The 26,672-nt window shown below is 42.7% G+C and overlaps 1 protein-coding gene across 1 annotated transcript; it reads right to left on the bottom strand.

Moving 5' to 3' along the window:
• Window positions 1–571: 571 nt before the first annotated feature.
• Window positions 572–16,389, bottom strand: taf1b (TATA box binding protein (Tbp)-associated factor, RNA polymerase I, B). Its single transcript, XM_063222389.1, has 15 exons — window positions 16,298–16,389; window positions 16,019–16,117; window positions 14,899–14,986; window positions 14,205–14,302; window positions 13,262–13,354; window positions 12,412–12,526; window positions 11,430–11,601; window positions 10,936–11,035; window positions 9,984–10,131; window positions 9,287–9,470; window positions 6,212–6,264; window positions 5,699–5,783; window positions 3,331–3,401; window positions 1,935–2,166; window positions 572–1,453 (listed from the first exon to the last, which is right to left on the bottom strand). Exons 1-15 carry the CDS (start codon window positions 16,313–16,315, stop codon window positions 988–990), a joined length of 2,022 nt encoding a protein of 673 aa, XP_063078459.1. The 5' UTR covers window positions 16,316–16,389; the 3' UTR covers window positions 572–987.
• Between the last annotated feature and the right edge of the window lie 10,283 nt (window positions 16,390–26,672).

The raw sequence follows: 26,672 nt of genomic DNA, 5'->3' as shown, positions 1-26,672 counted from the left end.
GGTTCAGATTAGATTAGGCCTAGGCCTATGTTGTGCTGCAGGACTGATGTTTGAAGGATTGTTAAAAACATAAACCATTGCTTATCACTGTGTAGACTATGAATGCCTATCTGATAAATGGGCATGTCCTTCGCTACTTTGTATTAGGCCTATAGGGTAGGCCTATTGTAGGCATGTAGCAGGCGTGATACAAAGTAAACACACTCACAAAATCAGACCGCGACACACCTGCTTTCTACATTTAATAGCCTATGTGATAAGCTACAGTAAGTATCTTAATTGCCGTCATTGCGACTACCACTTGGCTCCCCGATGTTATTTCGGGGCGTGGACACCAGTTTCAACAGACGGTTGAAGCCTCGAGCATCCCAAAACCAATTAGGCCTAAAGGTTGTGTTTGGGGGTGACCAAATAAATGCCTTTATTGGGCCTAAACGTCAAAATTGACATATTTAGCACGAACTAAATGACAACTGTTTTAATATTATGCTGGATGATTGAGAGTTTGATAAGTTATGATAAAATTGTTAAAATCTGGGCAACACGCAGATTAAAGGTAGGCTACAATTTAAGGGAACTGGACAGGTTCAGAGAGTCAGTGTTTTCACCACCAATGAATTTATTGAAACATTATTCTGGTTTATTGAATGAAATGAATGAATTATTTTTTCCGCCCCATTATTTTTGAATACTTTGTTCATTAGGCTACATGAAATTGAAAGTCAATTTTGCCATGGGTTCGTAGAATTAAAAAAATATATATATACCGTCATGTGAAAAAAAATAGTCCACAGATGCTCAGAGATCACCATGAGTGAAAACACAATCCAAACAGAAAAAAGTTTATAAAGCTGACATGTTCGGACACGCCTTGCTCCCTGTAAGTGATGACACAACAAGCCCCAGCAACTGACACTTCCAAGTTTTGTTTAAAAAAAAATAAAAAAAATAAATCAGCCTTCATCAGTGTAAGGGCTTTCTTGACAGTTATTTGCTCCTTTGATCGTTTTTGTTTTTCTTTGTCTTCAGTCCACTTCTCATGTCAGTATCCTTCCTCTCTCTCTCATTCTTTCTCTGTTTCCCTTTGACTGTTTCTTCCTCCTGTTTCTTTCTTTTGCTCTTGTCCTGATTCTTGTCCTTGTTTTGACTGCCTGTTTCTTTCCCCTCTTTATCATTCTTTTTCTGTTTGTCAATGTCTTTCTTCTGTATCTCTCTTTTGCTCTTTTTCTTCTTCTTCTTCTTTGGCCCAGTTTTTTTCTCCTCCACCACCTCCTCTTCCTTCTTCTTCTTCTTCTTTTTCCGTTTCTTGCTCTTCATGAAGCTGCGCTCCACTCTGAGCACCTCCAGGTGCAACCAGGAGGGTTTGACCCGGAGCAGGAAGGAGAAGAGGCCCAGGAGCCAGACGTACATCCTGGGCAGGGTGGCCTCCACCTCTGAGTAGTGGTCTGGGCACCTGATGGGAGACAGCACATAGGCATACGATGATGTGAGAGAGTGTGGTGGTCGGCACACTGGGTATAAGCTGCAACAAATATAATGAATTAATGTAGAGAGAGGAAGAAGTTGCATCTGTGGGGCAATCACATGAAAATCTTCAGCTGCTCATCAGTGTCCAAAATAGCATATCGTGAGAGGATCAAAGGGACTCCGAAGTCAGACTAAAACTCCTTCATTATATAAATCAAGCTAAATATGGAATCATCAATAATGATCAATAATTATCAAGCCAAATATAATTGGTCAATACCACCTTGGAAACAAGCTTAGGGCGATGACTGCATGAAAAGAGTGAAAATGACACTCTCATTGAGTTGAGCTGTGCTTCCAAGCTGAACAGAAACCCTTTTGAATTTCTCTAGTTTAAGATTCTAGCAAGAACATTAATACACGGTTAGAGAACATTTAATCAAATGCAAATCAGTGCACTGCCTTACGTGTCTTTACAGCGTTTCAGAGTCGGATGCCAGTACTTCTCGTTGGCAGGCGTTAGTCTGGCATCCGATTCCTCCTTGGTGAGGTGGTCCAGCCTGGTATCGTGGAAGCTGGGGCCGTGCGAGCCCTGCCCTTCCCCCCAGCGGAAAACGAAACTGGAGGGCTGCGGAGGGGCCGACTCTGGGGGGAGGCCAGAGAGCTTCTGGAAGGAGCTTTTTAGGTGCTCCGCCAAACCTGCCAATAGAGGAGAGCAGTGCCAGGACAAGTGAGTTACACCCCTCAATTAACAAAAACAAAGCATCAGAATGAAATCCAAACTCGCCACTATTTTGGGGGTATTCCAATAACATGGTTACTGTAAATGATATAGCACAGTAAGACAGTTGCAACCCCGCTAATTAGACGCCCAACCCAATTTAATTCGTCAAGAAAATGAGGATTCAAGACTTTTCTTAGTTGATTTAACATTAAACTATATACTTGGAATTACCCTACACATATTCCCCTACACATATTTAACCCATTAATGTCAAAAGCTGCATCACACAAAATTGACCAAAGCGCCAGGAGCTGGATTGACGCAACTTTAAGGCCTATGACATTTGAGATTTTTAAAAAAAAATAAGAATTGTTAGAATGTTAGAGCTGAATGAACAAGTTCTAATGCAAGCTGAGGGTCTTTGCTTTTTTAAAAATCTTTTGATGTATTTCACGTTTTATTTGCTTCAAAGGCTGAGATTTTTAGGTTTTTATAGGTCGGCAGTACCTATTTCCAAAAACAGCTTAGGTGTTTAAACGGGTGGTTTTTTTGCATATGTGTTAGGCATAAATAGGTTAAAAGACAAGTGTGTGAACAGTGTGTTTCTGTTTCTGCACACAATGAGACTGTTTATATGCGCATCAATAAACCGTTTATGATCAGGTTTTTGGAGTAACCGGTTTATTCAAGCGCTCATGTAAACTGAATAAACACTTTTCATAATCGGTTTATTGCCGTTATCGGTTGATGAGAAATCTGATTTGCACAGGTAGGTTTTTGGCTAATAAACTGATTTCTGATTACATGTATCCAGCATAATCGGGTTATTATCAGGTTATTGACATTCTAGAAGGATAAGTAGCCAATCACAAGCCTTAAATTCTAGCTTCGTGTCACACATTTGAGTGGAACAAAGGCAACAGACGGGCATATGAACAGCAATAAACCGTTTACTCCAATAACCTGTTTATTCTAATAACCCGATTATTGTGGTAATGTCAACGGGCTCAATGTAGCAGAATTGTGTAGAAGTATGTAGTATGTAGTATGTAGTATGTAGAAGAAATATGTGCCGATTTGAGAAGATACATCACTACGTTAGCTGGCGTGTCAATGCTAAAGAAGAAATTGACGCCTACGTCTGTGCCTGAGGATCTCATATCTGCGCTTCTTGTTGAAAATCAAGGTGTTGGAGGACTTCCAGGTTTTACTGAAGAACAAAAAGAAACATGGTTATACACTGTGTGCAGAATTATTAGGCAAACAAGTTTTTTGACCATATCGTCCATTTTATACATATTTTCCGCAAACAGCCTTTATGGACATGAACACATATTGGATTTAAGCATTCCAGATCATGCATATTGGTATAATAAGAGATGGTGTGATCTCACGAGCCCAATAACCTATATCAGGCCATAATTAATGTGCATAATTATTAGGCAACTTTGTTTTCCTATGGGAAAATGGGCCACAAAAGAGATCTAACAAACTCTGAAAAGACTATAAACAATTTTGAAGTCTTCCAGAGGGGTGTGGCTGTCTTGAAATATTGGTCATGTCCATCTAATACACTGTTACAAAGCCATCAGTGTCACATGCCATGTGCTCACAAAGTAACTGCCAGATTGAGAAGAATTGTGGATGAAAATACCACAAAACTATTACCTTGCAATGTTGTTATATTCCAGAACCGAAACCTACATTGAGTGTCCACAAGAACACTGTATTCAGCACTCAGAGACATGGCCAAGGTAAAACAGGCTGAAACCTGAATACCACTCTACAAGAAATTTAAGTCAAGGCTGGGTCAAGAAATGTCTTTAGACAGGTTTTTCAATTGTTTTATGAACTAGTGAAAGTGACTGTTAATTGACCAGGTAGATGAGCCTTAGCCTCGCGAGCCATCCTACGTACTTCCGCCAAAGGATTGGCTCCACTACTGTAGTCTGGCCGTGCTTCTCTGTGGAGTGCTTGCAGCAGTAGAATTTTGATTGCAACGCCCCCCCAGAAAACAGCCAATAATCGAATACGCCCCCCACGTGGGGACGAAAGGGGGAGAACGCTCGTGACAATGACGTACACATCTGCGCCAGAGCTAGCCTCGCGAGCCATCCTACGTACTTCCGCCAAAGGATTGGCTCCACTACTGTAGTCTGGCCGTGCTTCTCTGTGGAGTGCTTGCAGCAGTAGAATTTTGATTGCAACGCCCCCCCAGAAAACAGCCAATAATCGAATACGCCCCCCACGTGGGGACGAAAGGGGGAGAACGCTCGTGACAATGACGTACACATCTGCGCCAGAGCCATTGGTCTGCGCTAAGTTGTTGTTGAGTAACTGCCAGCGATTGGGTGAGAGGTGTCCAATAATTTCAAACTATAACTGAGTGCAAACTTCCTGCTTTCTACAATCGCTTCAGAGCAAACAAATGCCAGACCATAAATACGAAATGAAATGGTAGTATTATGGGATGGTCAGGACCAGGCTAGATGAGCCTATGGCTAGATCAGTAATGTGCACACTCAGATGAGTTCCTGAGTTCCACTCAAATGCCAGCAAAGTACTGCAGAAATACCATTGTCTTCTTAAAAGATGCAATTTCTTCCTCCCAAAAATCCAGCCATGGGCTCATCCACTCTGTCCGTCAAGAGTCACTTTCCCACATCCATAATACCTTTGAAAACTCTGTCCCCCGGTATTTTTGACCCAGTCTTGACTTAATTAACTTGTTAAATGGTTGTCTGGTGTCATCCCTTCTTACCTTGGCCATGCCTCTGAGTGCTTAATACCCTGTTCTAATGGACACTTGGTGTAGGTTTCTATTCTGGAATATGATAGGACTGCAGGGTAATGTTTTTTTTGTATTTCACCTTTAATTCTTCTCAATTTTTGGTAGTGACATTTCTTATGAGACTGATGACTTTCTAACGGTGCATTTGATAGTTTTGTGCTAACGTGACCAACGTCTTTCCAATTTTAAGACAGCCACATCCCTCTAGAAGACTTCAAAATTGTTTATAGACTTTTCAGAGTTTGTTAGATCTATTTTGTTCTCCATTTTCCCAGAAGAAAACAAAGTTGCCTAATAATTATGCACACCTGATATAAGGTGTTGGGCACCTTCGACCACACCCCTATCTTTTTATACAAATATGCATTGCCTGGAATGCTTAAATCCCATAGGTTTTCATGTTCATATAGATTCCTGTTGGAAAATATGCATAAAAAAGACAATATGGTCCAAAAACATGTTTGCCTAATAATTCCGCACACAGTGTACAGTTACAGTTTAGCACGTGTAAACTTGAAATAGAATAACATTTGATAATGTTAATGGTTCAAGGCTAACTCCAAAATGTGCAATAATAATAATAAAAATACTGCATGACAAGAACACTTATTTAAAAACATGACTGGAAAGCTGGAAGTATTCAGAAACAAACTCCACTAGTGTTGCTGTTGTAACCAAACATCAAGCCTGTGTATTTTCAGTCTCCAAGAAATTACCTTGCAGTGAGATATTTCTCTCTCTTTTTGGCTTTCTCCAGGGCTTTCTCCAAGGTCTCGTACCACAACCACAAACTGAAGAGCCCTGCAATAGCCAGAGAAGTGGATCAAACAGTGGATGTTTTAGCAGAAGATTAGCATGAAACAGACACATGTTCTACAAATGACTTGAACCGTTCAAATTGCAGGGAATTCATAACATAGTCAAATGTTTTCTCAAAGAGTGTCCTTGGTGAAGGTCTGTACTATCTGAGTGCATTTCTAGTTTGTGTATACATCTCAAACCATGTATCTGCCTGCTCTAAAACTGCTCATTGAGCTGCAGTTTTACCAAACCACCCCTCATATACTATAATTGAATCTGAAAAACTAGTAATCATTTGTCTAAAATATTTAACCATTGCTCATCAAACAGACATATCTTGCGACATATGAATCAAAAACAACAATTCCTCACAGGAGCCTCTGCTTGAGTTGACTTGGAAAAAAACCTATATCAATACAATACCGTACCTTGATCTGCCATGTTGACTGAATTGTCACTGCCGCAGTTTTCAGACCATACCCTGAAAACACAAACTATGTTCATTAACACAAGTGTTTGAGAAAAAAAATAAATCAGAATATTCAGAAAATCACTCGTGTGTACATTTAATTTCCAAGTACACCATGTGTTGGTGTGTTGGTGCTTGCCACTGATCAAATACATTTACATTGGACTTCACTCCACCAGGTAGAGTGGTTTAAAGCAGGGGTGGGAAACATTTGTATTGTTTTATCTGGCCCCCGATATGATTTTAATGTTATACAACTTCACATGAAATATGACATATTGTAAATAAATCTTAGAAATTACATTTACAATACAATCAGGGCTATAAATGAACTTTTAATCATCACTAGCCGATCTGGCTAGTAGATGTTAAACGTTAGTAGCCACACTATACACTCATTATTAGTCAAAGTGGCTAGTAAGTTTTCTTTTCTAGCAGGCGAACAGAATTTTCACCAGAATTTGGCTGGTTGGCTGGTGTTAATTTAGAGCCCTGAATACAATTAAGTTATCTTCAGTGGACCTAGAGAAGGTGGGGTCTGTTTTAAAGGTGGCTGCCCTCAATTTAGGCCTAAAGTGCAGGGGGAAATCCTGGTTTGTGTCCATAGTACGGCCCTCTGAGAACTTGTACGGCCCTTTGAATTTGAAGTGGCTCAAATGAAAAAGGTTCCCCACTACTGGCTTAAAGTATTCCCCTATTAAGTGCATGCACGCTCTACCATTCTGTACATTTATTCTGTAACTCTACACTAAAGCCATTCGTAAACAGTCTGTGTGTGGGGTCTTGAGCCAAAGCGATCACATTACCGTACTTGCCGAAGGTCTGCTGAAAAACCAATTCAACATAATATACTTATTCCTTGATGCTGTGTTAAACGCCGAGTCGCATGCCTGTGCGACAGTAAAAGTTGAAGACTTTTCATGAACCAGGCGTTAGCTAGTCAAAGGACAACCCCACACACAGTAACAGCAACAGGGTCGCCAGATTGGGCAATAATTGGGCTGCTTAGGATGGTTATCTGTGGGTAAAAATGGCAGGGTTTTTTGGCTACTTTTTGGCCATAGAAATCAATGGAATTGGGCAGGATTTAATGCTTCCAGGCGGGTTTTGAGCATTTTTTAAGGCTGGACATCATCAGTCTCATCTGGCAACCCTGAACAGCAAACTCATCACAGAGCAGTATGACAGAAGATAAGGAGTCTCCCTCGCGCCTCTCTGGTGCCATATCCAGGGCATCTCAGCCATGGCAGAGGATGTGGAGGAGGTAGTGCTCAGCCACTACCACATAGACCAGGGGTCAGGAACCTATGGCTTTAGACCAGGGGTCAGGAACCTATGGCTTTAGACCAGGGGTCAGGAACCTATGGCTTTAGACCAGGGGTCAGGAACCTATGGCTCTAGAGCAGTGTTTCCCAACCTTTTTTGTCTCGCTTAATCAATGTTGTATATCTATTCCTCTATCAATATGACTATGCTCCATTCATTTGTTATGATTAAGATTTTTTTCCAAGTACCCCCTGGGGGGTGCTTGCGTATCCCTAGTGGTACACGTACCCCTGGTTGGGAATCACTGCTCTAGAGCCACATGTGGCTCTTTTGGGAACTGCATATGGCTCTTACTTATCTAGGGTTGCCAACCATTCCTGTATTCATAAATAAAAGTACGGGTTCCATATGGAGTTGAAACGGGACAAGGGAGGTTAAAAAGTGTTAAAATGCAGGAAATTACATCTAAGAAATACAAAATTCTCCCAGACCCTCACCATAATGAAGTTGACAGTTGGCAACCCTATACTTACCTGTCATCAATAAAAGCAATAACTTGACAGTACACTCTACAATTGTTGGGCTTAATTGAAATACATGCTTTATTCAGTGTTTTTAAAAAATGTCATGGCTCTCATGAACATTTCTTTAAAAAAAAAATTGGCGTTTATGGCTCTCTCCAAAAAGGTTCCTGACCCCTGACATAGACATATGAACACTACATGCCACGTTCACCTCTCTTTTGTTTTGGAACGAATGGCTCAATTCAGGGGAGTGTTTCTCGACATTGTGCCGCCCCCTGTTTCTAGGTAAATATTGGTCAAGTGACAACACAGAGAGTCAACCATTTCACTCATCCAGAACAAATATAGAGCCTTGTTGCTTGAGAGGTAAGCGCAGTGAAGAAAGCGGTCCAGCATATACAGCGTTTCATGATCATGCTTTTTATATTGTTGTGTCCGAACAATTACAGATGAGTTTTAAAAGATGTCACATGTGTTAGCGCTTATACTGTATATACACAACTATCCAACTAGCATCATGTTAGTTCAAAACTGAAGAGTAATCGCTTTTTTTGTTTGTTTGTTTGTTTGTTTGTTTTTTACAAAATTGTACAGAGTTTGGATCATTGACAGCAAACTTCTCGCTTTTACAGTGGCAGTTAAACTGGGGGAACTAAGCTAGTAACAAAGAGAGTAGAGTAGAGTAAGATGATTCAAACTCATGCATTTCCTGGATCCATGTGATGTCATGTGAACGCCGCTTTAGGAGACCTGCGGTTAGGAGACCTTTGGAGACTTATGGTTGAGAATAAATGGAAGAGTTCCCTTGACACTGTAGATGGCGGTAGCGCTTATCTTGAGCCAGAGCCGTCACCAGATGCCACAGAAAGAGAAGAAGGAGGAGGAGACAACACTAACTTAGGAGACCGATCTTGAGTTTGAATTAGCTTACTCTACTAAGAAAATCTTTGCTAGTACCGTGTGTGAATTTAGCTTTTAGAGTGGCGCTCACCTAGCCAGGCTGTGCCCTCCTAGTGACGCAATACTTTCAGCGTTGCAACTAGTCAGGTCAAGAGTAATGCAAGTACTCTCTGAGTTCCCGAAAATACGGGAACACTTCCCACTTTGTCGGTAAGCAAACAACCATAAGCAAACCAAGGGAGGTGGGTCAACCATGCCGTTTGGGAAATGTTAATTGTTATGCTCTTGGTCAGACCAAGTCTCGAAGAGATTTGAACGTTGATGATAATCAGGCTAGTGCTCACCCCTCGTCCTCATCGTCCAGTCTGAAGAGCAGCTTCATGGCCACGATGATGAGCGCGCAGGCCTGCAGGTCGTAACTCAGCAGCCGCACTCTCTTGACCTTCGACGCTGGGTTGAAAGTCAGAGCCATGTCTTTGTCCAAGCCTGACACTTCCATCACCCGACACACCCAGTCGTGCATCATGTCTAGATGGCAGACAAATCAATTAAAGATGCAAATATATTCCTGAACTATCTTCATCAATCACATCAAAAACGTTGAATATTTTTCAACTGTTTCTCACAGCTCTCGCCACACCTATGTAGTTCTGCACAGCTCCACCGGGGGGTCTCCAAGAGCTACACACACAACTCAGCTGTTTTGAGAAGCTGTCCAATCTCCAATTTTGAAGTGATTGTTGTGTACATCACAATGATGACTGGCATCAAGGAGTCATGCAACAAGTGTATTGTAGACTCTCTCTACTACAAATTAATTCTTTAAAAAGACAAAACGGAGAACGGTTTTGAAAAAAAATGTTGGTGGCAAGGACGGACAAATGGTAGACAAAAAAACCTCTGAATCCAACGCATGCTCTCCCAGAACTAGTGAATGGAGCTCATGAAACTGCACCAATCTACACAGGTCACAGGTAAGAGTCAGGCTAACAAAGAACAATTTTGTCTCCCCCTAGGTGTCTTCCTGAAAAGCATACCCACCGGGCAGGTTAGCATCGTGGAGGTAGCGGAGGCTGAGCAGGGCGGGGTGCAGCATGCAGTCCAGGGTGACTGAGGGGAAGGCTGGGAGCTCCATCAGCTCCGCCAGCCACACGGCCTCCTCCTGCACGTGGCGGTACGAGGGCAAAGACTACAGCAGGGGACACACACACAGGAGAGGACAAGACAAGAAGAGACGAGACAAAACAAGACAATTAGGGCTTCGATACAGTAGTCTTTTTCAAAAAGTGTGATCAACTCCCAACTGTTTCTTTTTACGTCTGATGCTGAAGAAGGCTTTGGCCGAAAAGTCTGTGTCATGCTGAACCACTAGATTAAAATGAGAGAGAGAGAGAGAGAGAGAGAGAGAGAGAGAGAGAGAGAGAGAGAGAGAGAGAGAGAGAGAGAGAGAGAGAGAGAGAGAGAGAGAGAGAGAGAGAGAGAGAGAGAGAGAGAGAGGGAGGCATAGACAAAGGATCAGGACGAGTATGTGTTTGAGGGAGAAATGGGGTTTCTGTGTGGGGGAGGGAGGACAGAGAGAGACAGAGAAAGAGAAACATGTTTTTGCCTGAGGGACAACCCGGGGCAAACACCACCATAGAACTAGCCACTCCTGTGTTTACATTTGTGTCTGCATTTGCATTCAGACAGTTTGTGCCTTCAGCCATGTTGGCTCACTGCTCACGCTAGGATGTCTATACAGTATGCCAGAGATTGTAATTACAAACCAGACACCAGTAGAAACAACATGTATACACGTCTGTACGGTCCACATGGGTCTGTCGTCTCTATGCAGTGGGCCGCAACTCATCCACACCCCATGCACTATGAATTACACTTCAGCAAATTGTCAAAAGTCTGTAAACATTCTTTTGGAAATAGCAGGGGTCAGAGTGCTTAAAACTAAACCATGATGGTGTATATAAGTCAGTGAGCTTGAGCAGCAGTCTCTCACCCCCACGTAAAAGACGGCACAGTCTTTGTCGTTCACCCTCATCTCGTCAGGGAAGACATCATGGACATGAAGATAGGGAATATGCTTGTCAGACGCAAATCTGCAACACACACGCACACACACACACACACGCACGCGCACCCACACACACACAGTTAGGGCTGCACGATATTGGGGGAAAAAAATGATTATCACGATTATTTAGACAAAAATTTTAATCACTATTATCACAATCATTCTACAACAAAGAACTGAATTTTGCGCAGAATGATCTTTAAAATCACAAAAGGAAATATAACCAAGAATGTATAGTAGGGATGAACAAACTATAACTAAATTGTAATAATTATCCAATAGTCAAAGTTCAAATTCAAATGTTCTTTACAGTCCATTTCCTTCAGTACATAATGGGCATCCCATTGTTTCATAATGGGCAAATCAAAATAGCGTTTCCCCAATCAACAGTGTGTGCCATAATAACTTGTATGTATCACCTGAGCAGGTCGGCGAGCGTGATGGCCTCGCGTGCCCACAGCAGAGCCAGGTGGCACAGGGCCAGGGTGCTGGGCATGCCCAACAGGTGCAGATGCCTCCGGCCGCCACGATGACCTGCAGAGCCCCGACCATACACCGAGCTGGAGTCCAGCGTTTCATTATCAGAGAGGCCTAGAGGGAGAGAGGAGGAGAGAGAGAGAGAGAGAGAGAGGAGGAGGGAGGGAGAGGAGGAGGGAGGGAGAGGGGGAGAGAGAGGGGGAGAGAGAGGGAGAGGAAGAGAGGGAGAGAGGGAGGGAGGGAGAACATGCATAATGGGTGTTTAGAGGCAGAAACGAAAAGTTAAGTGTAAACTAAGTGGGCCGGTGGGTAGGAATTAAGAAATGCATACCATTCTTTTGGAATAGTCTGCCTTAGGCTTCAAGGATGCTTTGTTTCTTAGATGACAACAGTAAGAAGTTGGGGAAGTCTTAAAATATGTATATCTTTTTTTTTGGTTAGTTTTCTAACAATCAATTTTCCCCGATACCATTCAGTATACCTTTCTGTTTTCCATTTAGAACTTGCTTAATAGGGAGAAACATAGATCTCTAAAGTGTAAAATGTAGATTGCGCTATAAAGTCATTTTCCTGTCTTATTTTCATTTCTCACAGCAGCTACGGTTTCCTCCAGCAAGGAGATCATTTTAATACAAGGATAATTTCATATGTGCATGTTTCGTAAATTAGTTGAATTATATTCTGTTATTGCGTCATTGTGAAGGTTTCCAATGATTTCACAAAAAACATGTATTGTGTCTTAAAAAAACAACTCCTGAACAGATGTTTCATCTGAAATAGCAGTTTTAGAGTAATCCGAATAAACACAAAAGAAACTAAATGTAAACGGCGCAAACCATAACCTCTGTACAGCTACTGCCTTATGGCTCCGCCCGTAGGGCAGCTAAGGTGGAGTTAGTCGCGTGTGTCATCCTGGTATCATACCGGCGCTCGATCCGAGACTCAGCTCGGCCTCTGAGTCGTGGCTCGGCCCGCTCAGATGAGAGCCATCCAGGCTCGCCGACTCCACCACAGAGTCCCTGTCCGCCTCCTTTGACGCCTTCAGCAGCACACAGAAATGATTACACAACATTACATTTAGCAGACACTTTTATAAAAAAAACACTTATGCAGTTTTCTGGTAGGCCTACAGCTCGACAAAGCGTGACTCGGCCGCCCCTTTTTGCTTTTCGAATAGGCACAACACAGCTCAATCGTAAAGCAAAAAGTGGCGGTCAAGTCGCACCATGCCGAGCTCCAGTTCGGGCATGAGAGGCACAGTACGATTGAGTTAGGGCTGCACAATTAATCGAAAAATAATCAAAATCGTGATAAAATAGTGAAATCGAATTTATGATTTTAATCGTGATTTAATCGTGGCAATAGTGACCTACCTTTGAGATCGTCCTTGAAGCCAGAACATACTGACAGGCTTGTGTTTCTGGCAAGAAATCTGTCCACTTAAGTTTCATTGCCTTTACATAATTATTACAATTCATTTTATTCTGCTCATCCCGTATGTAATTCATTCTTGGTTATATTTCATCTTGTTATAATTTTCAAAAAAATAATCGTGATTATGATTTTTTCCATAATCTTGCAGCCCTAGATTGAGTCATTGCTTGATTTATTGATTTTTTGGGGATTCTTCACCATTGCTGGACCCTGCCTTGAGATCTTATGATGCACTTCTGCATCCAACTTATACGTACAACTGGAAAGCACTACAGTGTGTCCTTGACATCTACAGTCACTGAGTGCCATTCTAGTTGGTAATACAATACCATACACTCACAGCAGATACTTTCCCCAAGCAGACTGGCTTATCGGTATAGGCTTGTTTTGTCTTCTGGAGGTACCGCTGCCATAAATTCCACAGAACATCATCCTGAAAAAAAAAGATTTGAAATGAATAAATAACTCAAAACAACCACACACATACCAAAGAGGTTGGATTAATAAAGAGCATTCAAATCCCGCCCACCCAATGCAAAAGAGTGTGCTCAAGTTGGGTCTCCTTCTTCCTCTCTTTTTGAGGTTTTTGCACAAGAAGTGCGCTACCGCCATCTACAGCGCTAAGGGGACTCCATTTATTCTCAACCTCAAGACTCCGAAGGTCTCCTAACCGAAGGTCTCCTAAAGGGGCGTTCACCTGACATAAAGTGGATACCGGAAAAGAACTAGGATGACGGATCTCTGTCTATAAGATCTCTGCACATACTCTTAATGCCAATTCAGCTTATTACATTAACATTCTTTAATGTTTTTGAGAGGATTCTAGTGAATCTTTTGTATGTGCATTAATAGTAGAGTAGAGTAGAGTAGAGTAGAGTAACTTTATTAATCCCCAGGGGGAAATTCAGGTATCCAGTAGCTTACATAAATACACAAATACACAAATGCCCACATGGACATTTCAAGACAAATACCAAAAACGCAAATAACAGGAATAGTCAGGGAGGGGAAAATAAAACATAAAAATAGTAAAGATAAAAAATGTGATGTATGTAAATATGTAAAAAATGGTAAAAAGGTAATTGTGCAAATAGACATTCTGTGGGGTCTGTTGTAAAGGTGGCCACCTTCAATATAGGCCTTAGGTGCAGGGGGAAGTCCTGGTTTGTGTTTTCAGTGCGGCCTTGGAGGACTTCATACAATTTGAAGTGACCCTCAAATAGTTCAACACCCCTGATTTACAGTAATGTGCAATTCCATAGCAATACTAGAGACACACAAACCTTAAACTGTGCACAGACCCCTAGAGCCAGCAAAGAGTCAGCTTGGTGCATGAGCACAAACTGAAAGCCCTCGATGAGCAGCCAGTCTCTCTTACGCTCTGTAGAGGGAGGGAGAGATAGACAATACAGACAAAGAGAGAGAGAGAGGGGTCATTACATTACATTCATCTGCCACTTTTATCCAAATCCACAGTTATTTACGGGGTATTCTGCCTTACAATGGCAGAGCGCAGTAACTACGCCAACATTGAAACTGAGAACAATGCCTCCAAAGCCATGGTATGTTGGCACTTTGCCTTTGTAGGGCAGTATTCGTTACGGTCCCTGGAGCAGAGTGGGGTTAGGTGCCTTGCTCAAGGGCTCTTCAGCCTTGGATGGAAGTGTAGGGAGAGGCATGGGTGGGATAATTGGAACCTGCAGCCCTCTGATCTTAAGACAACCTCCCTAACCATTAGGCTGCCCCAGTCAAATAAGATAGGTGTCAGGTGAGCATAAAAAGTAAGGAAGAATACAGCATTGCTTGCACTGATTCCTATAAACTTGCAGGTGCAGTGATCGAACAGGTGCTCCAATTCTGGATGAATTTATTTCCAGTTTTGAAACTGTGACTTCCTGAAACCTTATAGGTGTATTACTTGCTTATGGGCTTGTACTGTACAGTGGAAAGCCAGCAGACGTAAACACGTCTACAAACCTTCTCTTTTCCTCTTTGAACCTTGTGAAATGGCACGGACGCTACCGCCGGAAAACACTGTTGACGCGTCATCAACTTCCTGTACCCTCTGCAGATGACAAACATAAACATTAATCCATTTAATCCACATTTTGGAAAAAAAAATCAGAATATGCATTTTACTCTTTAGACTTATCCAACTACCAGCATTAGGTCTTATTCAATTACGTGTTGGTTAAGTTGGTCACATTCTTAATTTTACAGTCGGTCGCATATTGAATCCTGGGATAATGCAGTCAGTTTTGAAGCCGTAGGCTAAATGGTATTTTCCCATAATGTTGTATTGAACACAGTTTAACATTCGTGTATAAAATAAGGGTATTCATAACAGACTCAAACATATCATGATAGTGGGTCATTTCACGTGAAATCAGACACTTTGGGACCCGACCGACCCGGATTTCAATCATACTTGATGTGCCTTTTTAGTAGTAAGGTAGCACCCCAGAACTGCATTGGTTTGAATCTGACATGAATATTAAGGGAGAAACAGACTAGCAAAGGTTTACAAATGAAGGTAGGGCACACTGACTTGTATACTATATAGTATACAAGTCAGTGGTAGGACACTCTACATTCAGCCTTGAATATATCAGTGTTAGTCACAAAAAGATGTCTGTGGTGTTGTTTGAAAGCTCTTTTCTGGCTCTACATATCACACAACCAGCATGGAATACAACAACCCTCAGAATATGAATTAGGATACATTGAAAAATTAATAATTGAATATCTGAAAAACGTATCTTTTTAAAATGGTCGGTTTCTTGTCTAAACATAGCCTGTAAGGTCATAAACAACACCTGAAAATTGGGTGTTTGGTTCTTCTTTCATTTAGAAATTTTGAGTGTGTAAATATGCCTTATTGTTCTTATTTTCCATTCACTTCAATGGACAGAATTGGTCTTACAATGGGATCTCTTTACAATTGACTTTTCCAGCCCAAATTATCATCTTCAGGTTTGGTCAATATTTTGACCACTTGGGTTACAACTGCAGACTTCCTGGACACCACAGTGAGTCTGATCATCTGACATACACAACATAACATTTTCAAATGAAGTTACAGCTGCCTCCTACTTACCTCGATTACGTTATGACAGGACTTGCAATAAAACTGCCCAGTGTCGGACACGCCCCATTCCACTGCAGCACACCGCTCACAGGGCGCACTATAGCCATCCTGAAGGCATAAAGTTACGAGAAGTTTAGCTTAGAAGTTTAGTCAAATGTTTATCAGGGCACCAGCCATAGGCAGAAACAGGCATGCACACTGTAGTTGGCAAGAACCATCGCTGCTAATTGTCGTCAAACGTAATCACACCCGCCACAATAATCGTGCAAATATTGTTTTCTGACTTACAGTTAATTCCTCGTCCATATCCTTTTTCTATTAAGAAAGTAATTTCGCCCAGCTGTCCATAAACACTTGCATCTCTCCTTCTCTGATCTCTCACACGACCATGTGGGGATAGTAAACAAATGCTTTTCCGGTGTGTGTTACATGAAATTGAGTCCGGCGTAAAACTAGACTGTGGTTGATGCTAAGTCGTAAGAAAAGGTACGACTGGTCCACTTATACTTAACAACGGTCCATCATCACCAGCATTAGTGGCCTATAGTTTAAAGTCAATTCGTTTTTGCCGTCTCACAAGCTCATTTTATACCGGCATGTTTAGCTTTTCAACACTGTTGTAACTGTTTGCAAAATTCTCCAGCAGAGGGCGTTTCGCACCAGAAAAGTGCATGGCTTGGAGTTTGGTGTGTGTGTGTGTGTGTGTGTGTGTGTGTGTGTGTGTGTGTGTGTGTGTGTGTGTGTGTGTGTGTTTTAGTAATTGTTGAAATTGGTATTGCTTTTGGGGCCTAGTACACATACACTCATGGGATTTAGTGGAAAGCGTGCACCTCGTCCTGAGATATTATGGTTCTCTGTGAGTGGGTGTATGTGGGTGGCAAAGCAGCGTGTTTTATGACATCAGGAAATGGAGTGCCATGGAAACGGCGGTCATGAGGGGTATGCGTGGGAGGACTCTGTGTGTGTGTGTGTGTGTGTGTGTGTGTGTGTGTGTGTGTGTGTGTGTGTGTGTGTGTGTGTGTGTGTGTGTGTGTGCGCGCGCGTGCGCGCGCGCGTGCGTGCGCGCGTGATGTAGGTTAAAGAAATGCCAAGGATAATGTAATCATTAATGAAACCTATGAACACATGCTGTATGCATTGACTACATTGCCTACTGACATGAAGTAGACCTATTCAAACAAATCCCACTTTTGCATGTATTTAAATCCAAATGCAAAGCACACCACACATGCATGAAATATTCCAATGATTTAATCATTCTTTGCACATGTCTTCCTGCAACCATGCCCCTCCTATTAGGCCTAACACATTTCATTACGCTAATTGTCGGGTCCAACATGTCTCACACTCTCTTTAAATTTAGGCTACCAAATAGAAGAGGAGAAAGAATAACAGGAGGAGTAGAGGGGGTAGTAGAGAAAGAGGAGGAGGAGGAGAGCGAATAGTGAGGAGGAGGAGGAGGAGGAGGAGGAGAGGGAATAGTAGCATGAGGAGGAGGAGGAGAGGGAATAGTAGCATGAGGAGGAGGAGGTGGAGAACAGGAACATGGTAAATTAGACATCCACATTTAGTCTGGTTTATCAGGCTAGAGAACAGGAACATGGTTGATGAGGCATCTATGTGGATAATCATTAGAATATGTAGAATAGAAATCAATACAATACAATACAATACAATACAATACAATACAATACAATACAGAAAAAAATAGATCAGAATTGGACAGAGATAGGACACGTATGGGGAAACAGGAATGTTAAATGTAATTCTATTAAACTGATTTACAATATAGCTGCTGGTTCTGAAGTGGAAGCTTATTGTTTGTTTGTGTGCTCTTGGACACTTGTATACAGTGCTCGGGGGGCATGTCTGTGTATGACTGTGTAAGAGGTGGCGGGGAGGGGGGGGGGGGGGGGGGGGAGGGGGGGGGGGGGGGGGGGGGGGGGGGGGGGGGGGGGGGGGGGGGGGATGTGGAGAGGAGGAGAGAGATGGATTGAAATTATTTTAATAATGAGGTGAGCACATTTGTGTGCTTCAATGCTGAAGATTTCTTGCTGCATCCCAGATGACTTGCTTGCCAAAAGTGCATAAAAAGCTTAGATCTTGGACAAGCAACTCGACACTCCACACTAATGGAAACACAACATTATATAAGCATCCACTATTGCTATAGAATCAGCATGAACTCAGTCAGACTCAGCCAGGTATCCCATAACAAACCCCACACTGCCCAATCAGTATACTTTTTTGAAAATATATACAAATTGTGCAGCCTTAGTGCTTATAGATAAAAGCCCTAATCTTGCCACACTGATGCTGTGAGGGAGGTTATGAAGCAGAGAGCAATTGTGGGCTGTAGATTGAGCAATTATGTTATTTAAACGTGTCCCCAGCTAGCACCACATAGGCCTAATGAGCTAACACCCACAGCATCCTACGCACCGCAACACTCGGAGCTTTGTGTTAGTTGTCGTGGCAACCAAGTTGCTCAGCAGCAGTTGGGTCAAATGTAATCATAAAACTGGAAATGCTGTGTCTGAAGTAGCCCCGTTTATACTGCGGGCTATTGGCCCAGGAACTGAAGCCCGGGAACTTAAGCCCAGGGCTAGAGTTCCTGGTGCGTTTATACTGCAGGCCAACTTAAAATTCTAAATGGAATGGTAGCTGTGGTAACCCATTCAAAAATGACCTGTAAGTATCAGGGCTAACTGGAGGACCTGTTACCTGGACAACATGGCCCAGTTCTGGCCTAGCCCAGGCGGTATAAACTGGTACAGGAGCTGGGCTTAAGTTCCTGGGCCAATGGCCCCGTTTATAAACGGGGGTAGTATAAACTGGGCTATTGTTTCATTTATTGATGAAGCTTTTTGTTGGGAAACAACCTTTTTATGGGTGTCAGGAGAACAAGTCATATTCCTTGGACCAGAAACTAGGACTGGTGTTGTGGTCAAAGCTGTGGAAAATGAGTGGGTGGTGACGTTGGAATGGGTTTTGTGCATATGTGCACATTGGAAACATGCCATGAGCCATACAAGCAGTTCGGTTTTATGTGTGTGCTTTTTTTAGACAGCCAAAAGACAGCCAATATAGGCCTAAGTGTGTAGCTGTGACCTATTTGTAGCTTATCATTCACGCACACGACGCACACGTGACGCAACACACACACACACACACACACACACACACACACACACACACACACACACACACACACACACACACACACACACACACACACACACACACACACACACACAAAAACACGCATGCATGCATGCACGCACTGCACGCACATATACACACACATACGCACTTGCAGTAGGCTATATACACTGTCCACTGTGCTACTCCTGTCCATATTTCTAAGGCTGGACGCACCCTGTAGATTGATTCTAAGGCTTTTGTGTGTATGTGTGTATACTAGGTTACACACACGGTGCACTGTAACGGCTAATCATGCCCATATTTATGATATGAGTAGCAGATCTTTGTGTAGAGAGATAGGGAGTGCATTTCCATGATGATTTATCCTTACTCCACCCACTCTCCACTCCACCCTGGGTGGCTTCTCCCACTCTTCCCTTCCTGGCTGGCACAGTCCTGATGCCCACTGCCCAGCTGGCACAGTCATGGGCATCACCACATGGGGGAGTTGCTGTTTTACATGCAGGGCCGGATTAATGCAAACAGGCCCGTCGACAGGGGGGGACAAAGGGGTATGTTGTCCCGGGCCCAATGAGATAGGGGGCCAAGAATTGGGTTCCCCTTGCATTGTATGTATTGGGTAGGGGGGTCTTTCAGATTACTTTGTCCCAGGCCCAGGCAAAGGTGTCAGTGGCCCTGAATGCAAAGTCTAGATATGGCTGCAGTCTAGGGGCCCCCACCTGCCAGGGCCCAGGGGGCCAGTGTTTGGCCAAAAGTAAAAAATGGCAGAATTGTGACAGGATGCAATATGGAAACATTCATCTGTCATGTAGAGCACAGTCGACATACACATCATCATTAATTCCTAGCTTGTTTTATGGCACTCTCTGTAAATTTGTCACAAAATTTGCACTCCGGGGGGCCCCACAGCAACCTGTAGCCTAGGTAGCCCCATGCCATCTTAATCCGGCCCTGGTTACATGGACATCACATTGGGGAGTTACTGTGGTACACGGGCATTATCACACATTACATTACATTACATTGCATTTGGCAGACGCTTTATAACCAAAGCGACTTTCAAAAGAGAACATAATCAAGCCAACATCACAAGCAAATACAAAGTGCACAGGAAATATACAGAACAACAAGTGCAGTTGCAAAGGGGGGTTAGTTTTTTTTGTTTTTGTTTTTTTGTTTTTGTTTTTTTAAATCAATAAAGAGTACACACACAGCACACTCACAAACACACACACACACACACACACACACACACACACACACACACACACACACACACACACACACACACACACACACACACACACACACTCAAACTAAACTAAGCTAAACTAACTAAACATCATGTCAAGAGTCTGCCCTGGGGCTAGGCCAGCTCAAGCATTAGTTTAGTAGCTCCTCTCGAAAGAGGAAGGTCTTTACTTGTTTCTTGAAGGCTGCAAGAGATGTGCTTAGTCTTGCTGCCTCTGGGAGACCGTTCCACCACTTGGGTACTGTGAGGTTGCGAGTTCGAGACAGGGCCTGGGGCCTCATGTACAAATCTTGCTTACGCACAAAAAAGGTCCATAAGTAACTTTTGTAAGATTAGAATGTTCGCAGGTGGAATGAGAGACACAAAGGCAGAGTTGGTCAAATGATCAAGAGTTTACTGAGATACCGCAAGTCAATACAACAATGCAATAATACAGTCATATGGTTGGAGAAGGCGCATTCTGATTCTCTAAGTGTTTTGCAAGATGGTTTTATGGAAGGTGTCCCCTCATTTCTGTTCGGCTCTTCTGGCTCACATTAGTCTGGTTAATACATTGTCCTACTTACATTTTGCTGATTTTTGGTTGATTTGCAGCGTCAGGATGTTTCTGGTTACTGTGGTTTCCCCTGCCCCCAGATGTCTGTCTGTCTGTCTGTCTGTCTGTCTGTCTGTCTAACTTCCTAACTTAGGTCCCCCCATGGTTGTCTGGTGTGGTGAGGTCAAGTGTGATCTACTATTTCTAACCATTCATTTTTATTAGGCCTACTCTTTGTATAACCTTTTGACCTTTTTACATTGGTGCTCCCTATGCTTAACCTTATGCCTTGTGTTAGATACACTTGTTTGCCATGGACAAATGTCTTAAAACAAGTTGTTCTAAATTCAAGTTCAAAAGCACTTGTTATTGAGGGACTTTTTTTTTTTTAACTGAAATTAAGATTGATTAGATGTTGAAACGAGAAAAATAAGCTTGCTAAGATTCTCATTTTTGCACTGTGAAGGCTCACGGCTGCTTCACCAGGAGCAAAACTCCCTGTATGTCCTTAACTGACCCGTAGGTGGGCTGGGAAATCCCCATTACTCTACTGTGCTGTGTTGTGCTGAGCCCCGGTACTGTACTGCAGTGTGCTGAGCTGAGCTGTGCTGCTCTGGTAGTCTGGCCAAAGACAACTTTCCTCTGCAGTGGACCGGGCCGACCCATGCCGATACTGCATTCTCTCATTCTCTCTCTCTCTCTCTCTCTCCTTTTTCCACCGTCCGTCCCCCTCCCTCTCCATCTTTTTCTCCTCACATTACCCTATCCTATCTCTCTCTCTCTCTCTCTCTCTCTCTCTCTCTCTCTCTCTCTCTCTCTCGCTGCCTGCCTTCCCTCAGGTTAACTCAGTGCAGAAGCATTATGTCAGCCCTCCTTGTGTGTGTGAGTGTGCGTTGCAGCTTTTGAAAAAATTATTTTCCCTTCCACATTGCAGACGCAGTTTGTGCAGGGCAGTACATGTCGTTACATGCATCAGACAGTGAATAAGTAAATGTTTTTTTTTATTTCTTTCACAGCAAATCCTTGGATTGTCTCACAATACAAGTCATATGATAATCTCTGCCATTGACTGTTTTTGGTATGTGCAAATGTGTGTGCATTTCTGAAGGTCAGTGTTATCGTCTAGCTATAAAGTACAGACAATGTTTATCACTCTCGTCTATGCTGTTTGAAAAGGGGTAATTGTGGCATTTTAATCAATTTAAGCAGAAACGTTCAAGTATGGCATACAAGAGTAAATGGGATACAGCATTCTTAGTACTTTTATACACACAAACAGGGCTCTAAATTAACACCAGACAACCGGTCAAATGCTGGTGAATTTTCAGTTTGGCTGGTAGAAAAGACCAACTTACTGGCCACGTTGACCCATTAGAGAGTGTGTGTTTGGCTAGTAAGATTAATACCTACTAATCGTTTTGGCTGGTGATGAAATAAGTTCATTTCGAGCCCTGCACACAAAGCACATTTACTGTAATTTGTATTTTGTTATGCACAATTAGCCTAGTATATAGGCCTATTTATTGTTTCACAAAAATACAAGAAAGTGGCCATTAATGAAACACTTCAATGAATCACACCCACATCACTGCATCAGTGCAATCACAGTGTAAGTAAGACCAGCATTGTAAGATTTTCCTAGGTCTTTACTGCATTGCTGCTCTTACGCTGTGCCACTGGGTTGCTGTATGGCAGTACTGCAGTGACCCCCAAACTCCCCTAAATGGGATCACGGAGAGGGGATAGGCCTACTGATAAAGCTGTACAATTAAGTCAAGTCAAGCCAAGTCAGCTTTTATTGTCAGTTTCTTCATATGCACAGGTAATACAAGGAAACAAAGGAAATTTCCATACAAGGAAATTGAAATAGCGTTTCTCTCTCTACACCTTGAAAGGACATAGACACAGGACTGACATTTACAGACTGACATCAAAGTGCAAGACAGGACAAGTAACAGTGATGGACCAATAACAGTAAAGTGATGAAGTCATTAACATTGGTGAGTAACAGTGATGGACCAGTGATAAACCAGGGGGACAGGTGGTTTCGTCGAATGTATTTCTCCGTGGGTACCATTCGTCCTCTTCTTCCTCTTCCACCACCTCCTCTTCCTCTTCCTCCTGTGTGTGTGTGTGTGTGGGCGTGTGTGGGCGAGCGCGCGCGACTGTGTGTGCGTGTGTGCTTGCTTGCATGCATTTTTACGGAGCTAACCTGCAAAACATTCTGGACAGCTATGGTTGGCTGGATGGTAATGCTGATGGTGGGGACTTTACAGTAGAACTGGCCATCCTGTTCCATGTTCCTTCAAAATGAATAAATATCACTATTAACATTACATTACATTACATTGCATTTGGCAGACGCTTTATAACCAAAGCGACTTTCAAACGAGGACATAATCATAGCCAACATCACTAGCAGATACAAAGTGCACAGGAGATATACAGAACAACAAGTGCAAATGCAGAAAGGGTTTGTTGTGGCTTTTTTGTATAGGCCTAGTGGAATACACACACACACACACACACACACACACACACACACACACACACACACACACACACACACACACGCACATACACATCATGTCAAGAGTCTGACCTGGGGATAGGGCAGCTGAGACATTAGTCTAGTCTAGTAGACCACTGTAGCGCTCCCCCAAACCCCGAACACACCCCCAGTCAAGAGAAGGCCATTTTACCAGAGATTCTTTAAGTATATAGAGATATGCCAACACAATAGGTTTCTATGGGCACCTAACGTGACCAGCTTCCTGTCTGCCTAAAGGGGCGTGTCATAATACTCCTAGAATGAATAGAACAGTCCTTAGGTCTGCCTAAAGGGGGATTCCCCCCCCCTCCCCCTTGCCACAGTAGAAACAATGGGCCAGCGGAACCTCTCTCTTATCTACTCTCTCTGATGTCACGGTCCATGAGCATGTTATTTCTGCTACAGCAGCCTTCACATTAGCACAGTAGTATTGCACCCTCAGCCCTGATATCACACTCCTCTTGGGGTTACATACCAGTAGTAGCGGCCAGGGCTCGAAACTAGCAGTTTTCATCACTAGACAAAATGGTTCGTAGATGTTAATCTTACTAGACAAACACACACTCACTAATGGGTCAAAATGACTATACATTTCTACTACTGAAATTTCTCCAGCGTACTGTACAGTAATGTATGTGTTCACGTGGCATACGTACAGTGAACCCTTTTCTATTCGATTCATGCGGATCTAACATTCTCCAAACCATCTCGAGCCATATGAATGAATTTAGCATGAGTGGGTATAATATTTCTAGGGACAGTGAAGAGTACAGTGCACGTGTATGGACTTTGTATTAGCTACATTGTACATATATGGGCATGGGCAGCCGTGGCCTAGTGGTTAGAGAGTTGGTCTTTCAATCTAGGGGTTGCAGGTTCGAATCCCTCCAGACCTCTCCCTACATCTCCATCCATGGCTGAAGTGCCCTTGAGCAAGGCACCTAACCCCACATTGCTCCAGGGACTGTAACCAATACCCTGAAAATAATAACTGTGAGTCGCTTTGAATAAAATGAAAGCGTCAGCTAAGTGCAATATAATGTAATGTAATAACATATGTATTATAAATGTATTATATACATTATATACATGGTAAAATACCAAAAAAACCCTGTATCAAACCGATAAAAGTTAGTAGTTGTTATAAGCAAAAAAAAACAATGTAAAATGTATCACACACAAGAATATACAAGGGAGAAAGGATCATATAGTGATGCAAACAGTCTGCATAGGGCCGAAAATGACACTCTAGGCCGTGATGATGTTTATAACATAGACATAACAGGGAAGACATGTAGGCACACTCTATACTAATGCAATCAATCATGCGGGAAGCCGCTGAGAGAGCCTACACGCTCCCTCAAGGCAATGATCTAATTAAGGATGTCTGGTCAACGGACACAGTCGTTAGGGAAGAGACTGTTTAGGGGTTGAGATGAACATTAAGGATAGCCTGGTTCTCACCGACGGTGCGTAGATCCGGAGCTCCCTGGTGGAGCGGAGCTACACACACTACCGTCTTAGCACTACCATTAACATGCTCTTCTTGAGTAGAACAAAAATGGAGCATTTATTACTTAAATATCAACGGCAGCTCGCATTGAGGAGTCACAGGACAGATTATAGCCTACACTATATTGACTCTTTAAAGATGAAATGAGAAGAAAACGTTTTTGGAGGAATTTGTTGGTGGTGAGTTGAGTTGCAATAAATGCACCATTTATTTTCTGACTCGATAAGAGCATGTTAATGGCATGTAGGTGTGACCTGTGTATGTATGTGTGTATGTGTGTGTGAGTGTTTATGTGTGTGTCCTGTTTCGTGTGAGCCAGTACGTGTGTGTATTGACTTGGTGTTGACCTTTACCTAAGGACCCTAGGCTGGTCAAAAGCTATTAACACCCCTTGGCCGGGTCAGTTTGACCATGAGGACAGATGGGGCCCCGGAAGTGGGGCCTGTTCACACAATGCACGTGTGTGTGGCCCTTTCAGATACTTTTTGTCCTAGGTCTGTCAAAAGCTATTCACACCCCTGTGTGTCTGTGGGAGGGCCTGTGTGTGTGTGTGCCTGTGTATGTGAGTGTGTGCAGTGATGGTCAAACCGCACCGAAAACCGAAACTGCACACACATACCGAACCGTGGCATGCAAACCGTGGCAAACAGTCCATGCACTACCCAGAAAAATATCTATTAAAGCATTAGCATTTGAGACCACAGAGGATGACACAATTAAAATCACACCATTTTCATATCATAAGCCAACCATAAGTAGGATATTTAGTGATAAGTCCGATTCTATCAGCCAATTGAAAGAGGGCATTTGGAACGCTCACACAGACGGCGCACATCAGCTGATGACAGTTTAAGTGCAAGTGCAGGTTAGCACAACAAGCAGTTCTCAGACACATGCAAAAGGTCAAATTCAACTTGCACATCATCACATTATAATTATAAATATATTTTAATATTCCCTGTGCACCGAGCATTATGAATTAAAAAAAAAAACAAGAACCGTAGAGAACAAAAAATTGTGACCTTGATACCGTGATATAGACCAAACCGCGAATTTTGAGAACCATCCCACCCCTAGTGTGTACAGTAGTCGTTATCAGCATGGCCACGTATGGCTTTCTTCTTCTAGGAGGCAGGCATCCCCTGCACCCTTCATTGGCAGGCCGCTAAGGCAGACTGAAACCCCCTTTTCTCCCTTTCTTTCTCTATACTCTCTCTTCCTCTCACTTGGGCCTTCTTGCAGTCTTGTCATGAATAACATTAGTTTAATATTAATTCCATTAGTAAAATATGCTTTGTGTTCACAAACTAACTATTATTTCGCTCAATGTGCCAGATAATCCACACAGCTCTCGTGTTGAACATTTCAAGCATCCCTGTGTGTTCTTTGATTCGAGTCAAATAAGGCAGACAGAATTCAGTATTCAAGCACAACGATTTAACCCAGAAAAATATAAGAAACAATAGGTAATGGTTTAACAAAAAACTAAGCGACAAGTAGCAGAAGTATCCACAGAACTCTGGAGTTCCTAACCTTGCCTGGACCCTAACCTATGACAATATCTGGGAGAACTGGCGAGTTAAATGACCCACTTACACACTTCTAAGGAATAGAATGCATCAGCAACACGCACTTCTAAGGAGATGC

Source organism: Engraulis encrasicolus, chromosome 18 (genome assembly GCF_034702125.1).
Source record: "Engraulis encrasicolus isolate BLACKSEA-1 chromosome 18, IST_EnEncr_1.0, whole genome shotgun sequence".
In the NCBI taxonomy this organism is placed as follows: domain Eukaryota; kingdom Metazoa; phylum Chordata; class Actinopteri; order Clupeiformes; family Engraulidae; genus Engraulis; species Engraulis encrasicolus.
This window is presented reverse-complemented; position numbering and strand designations above follow the sequence as displayed.

Excerpts from the sequence above, each read along its gene's own strand:
- taf1b (XM_063222389.1), bottom strand. Across the intron at positions 14,303-14,898 it reads TTCAAAGAGGAAAAGAGAAG|AGCGTAAGAGAGACTGGCTG; the intron begins GTTTGTAGACGT and ends CTCCCTCTACAG. Across the intron at positions 2,167-3,330 it reads TGAGATCCTCAGGCACAGAC|GTTTGGCGGAGCACCTAAAA; the intron begins GTAGGCGTCAAT and ends CTCTATTGGCAG.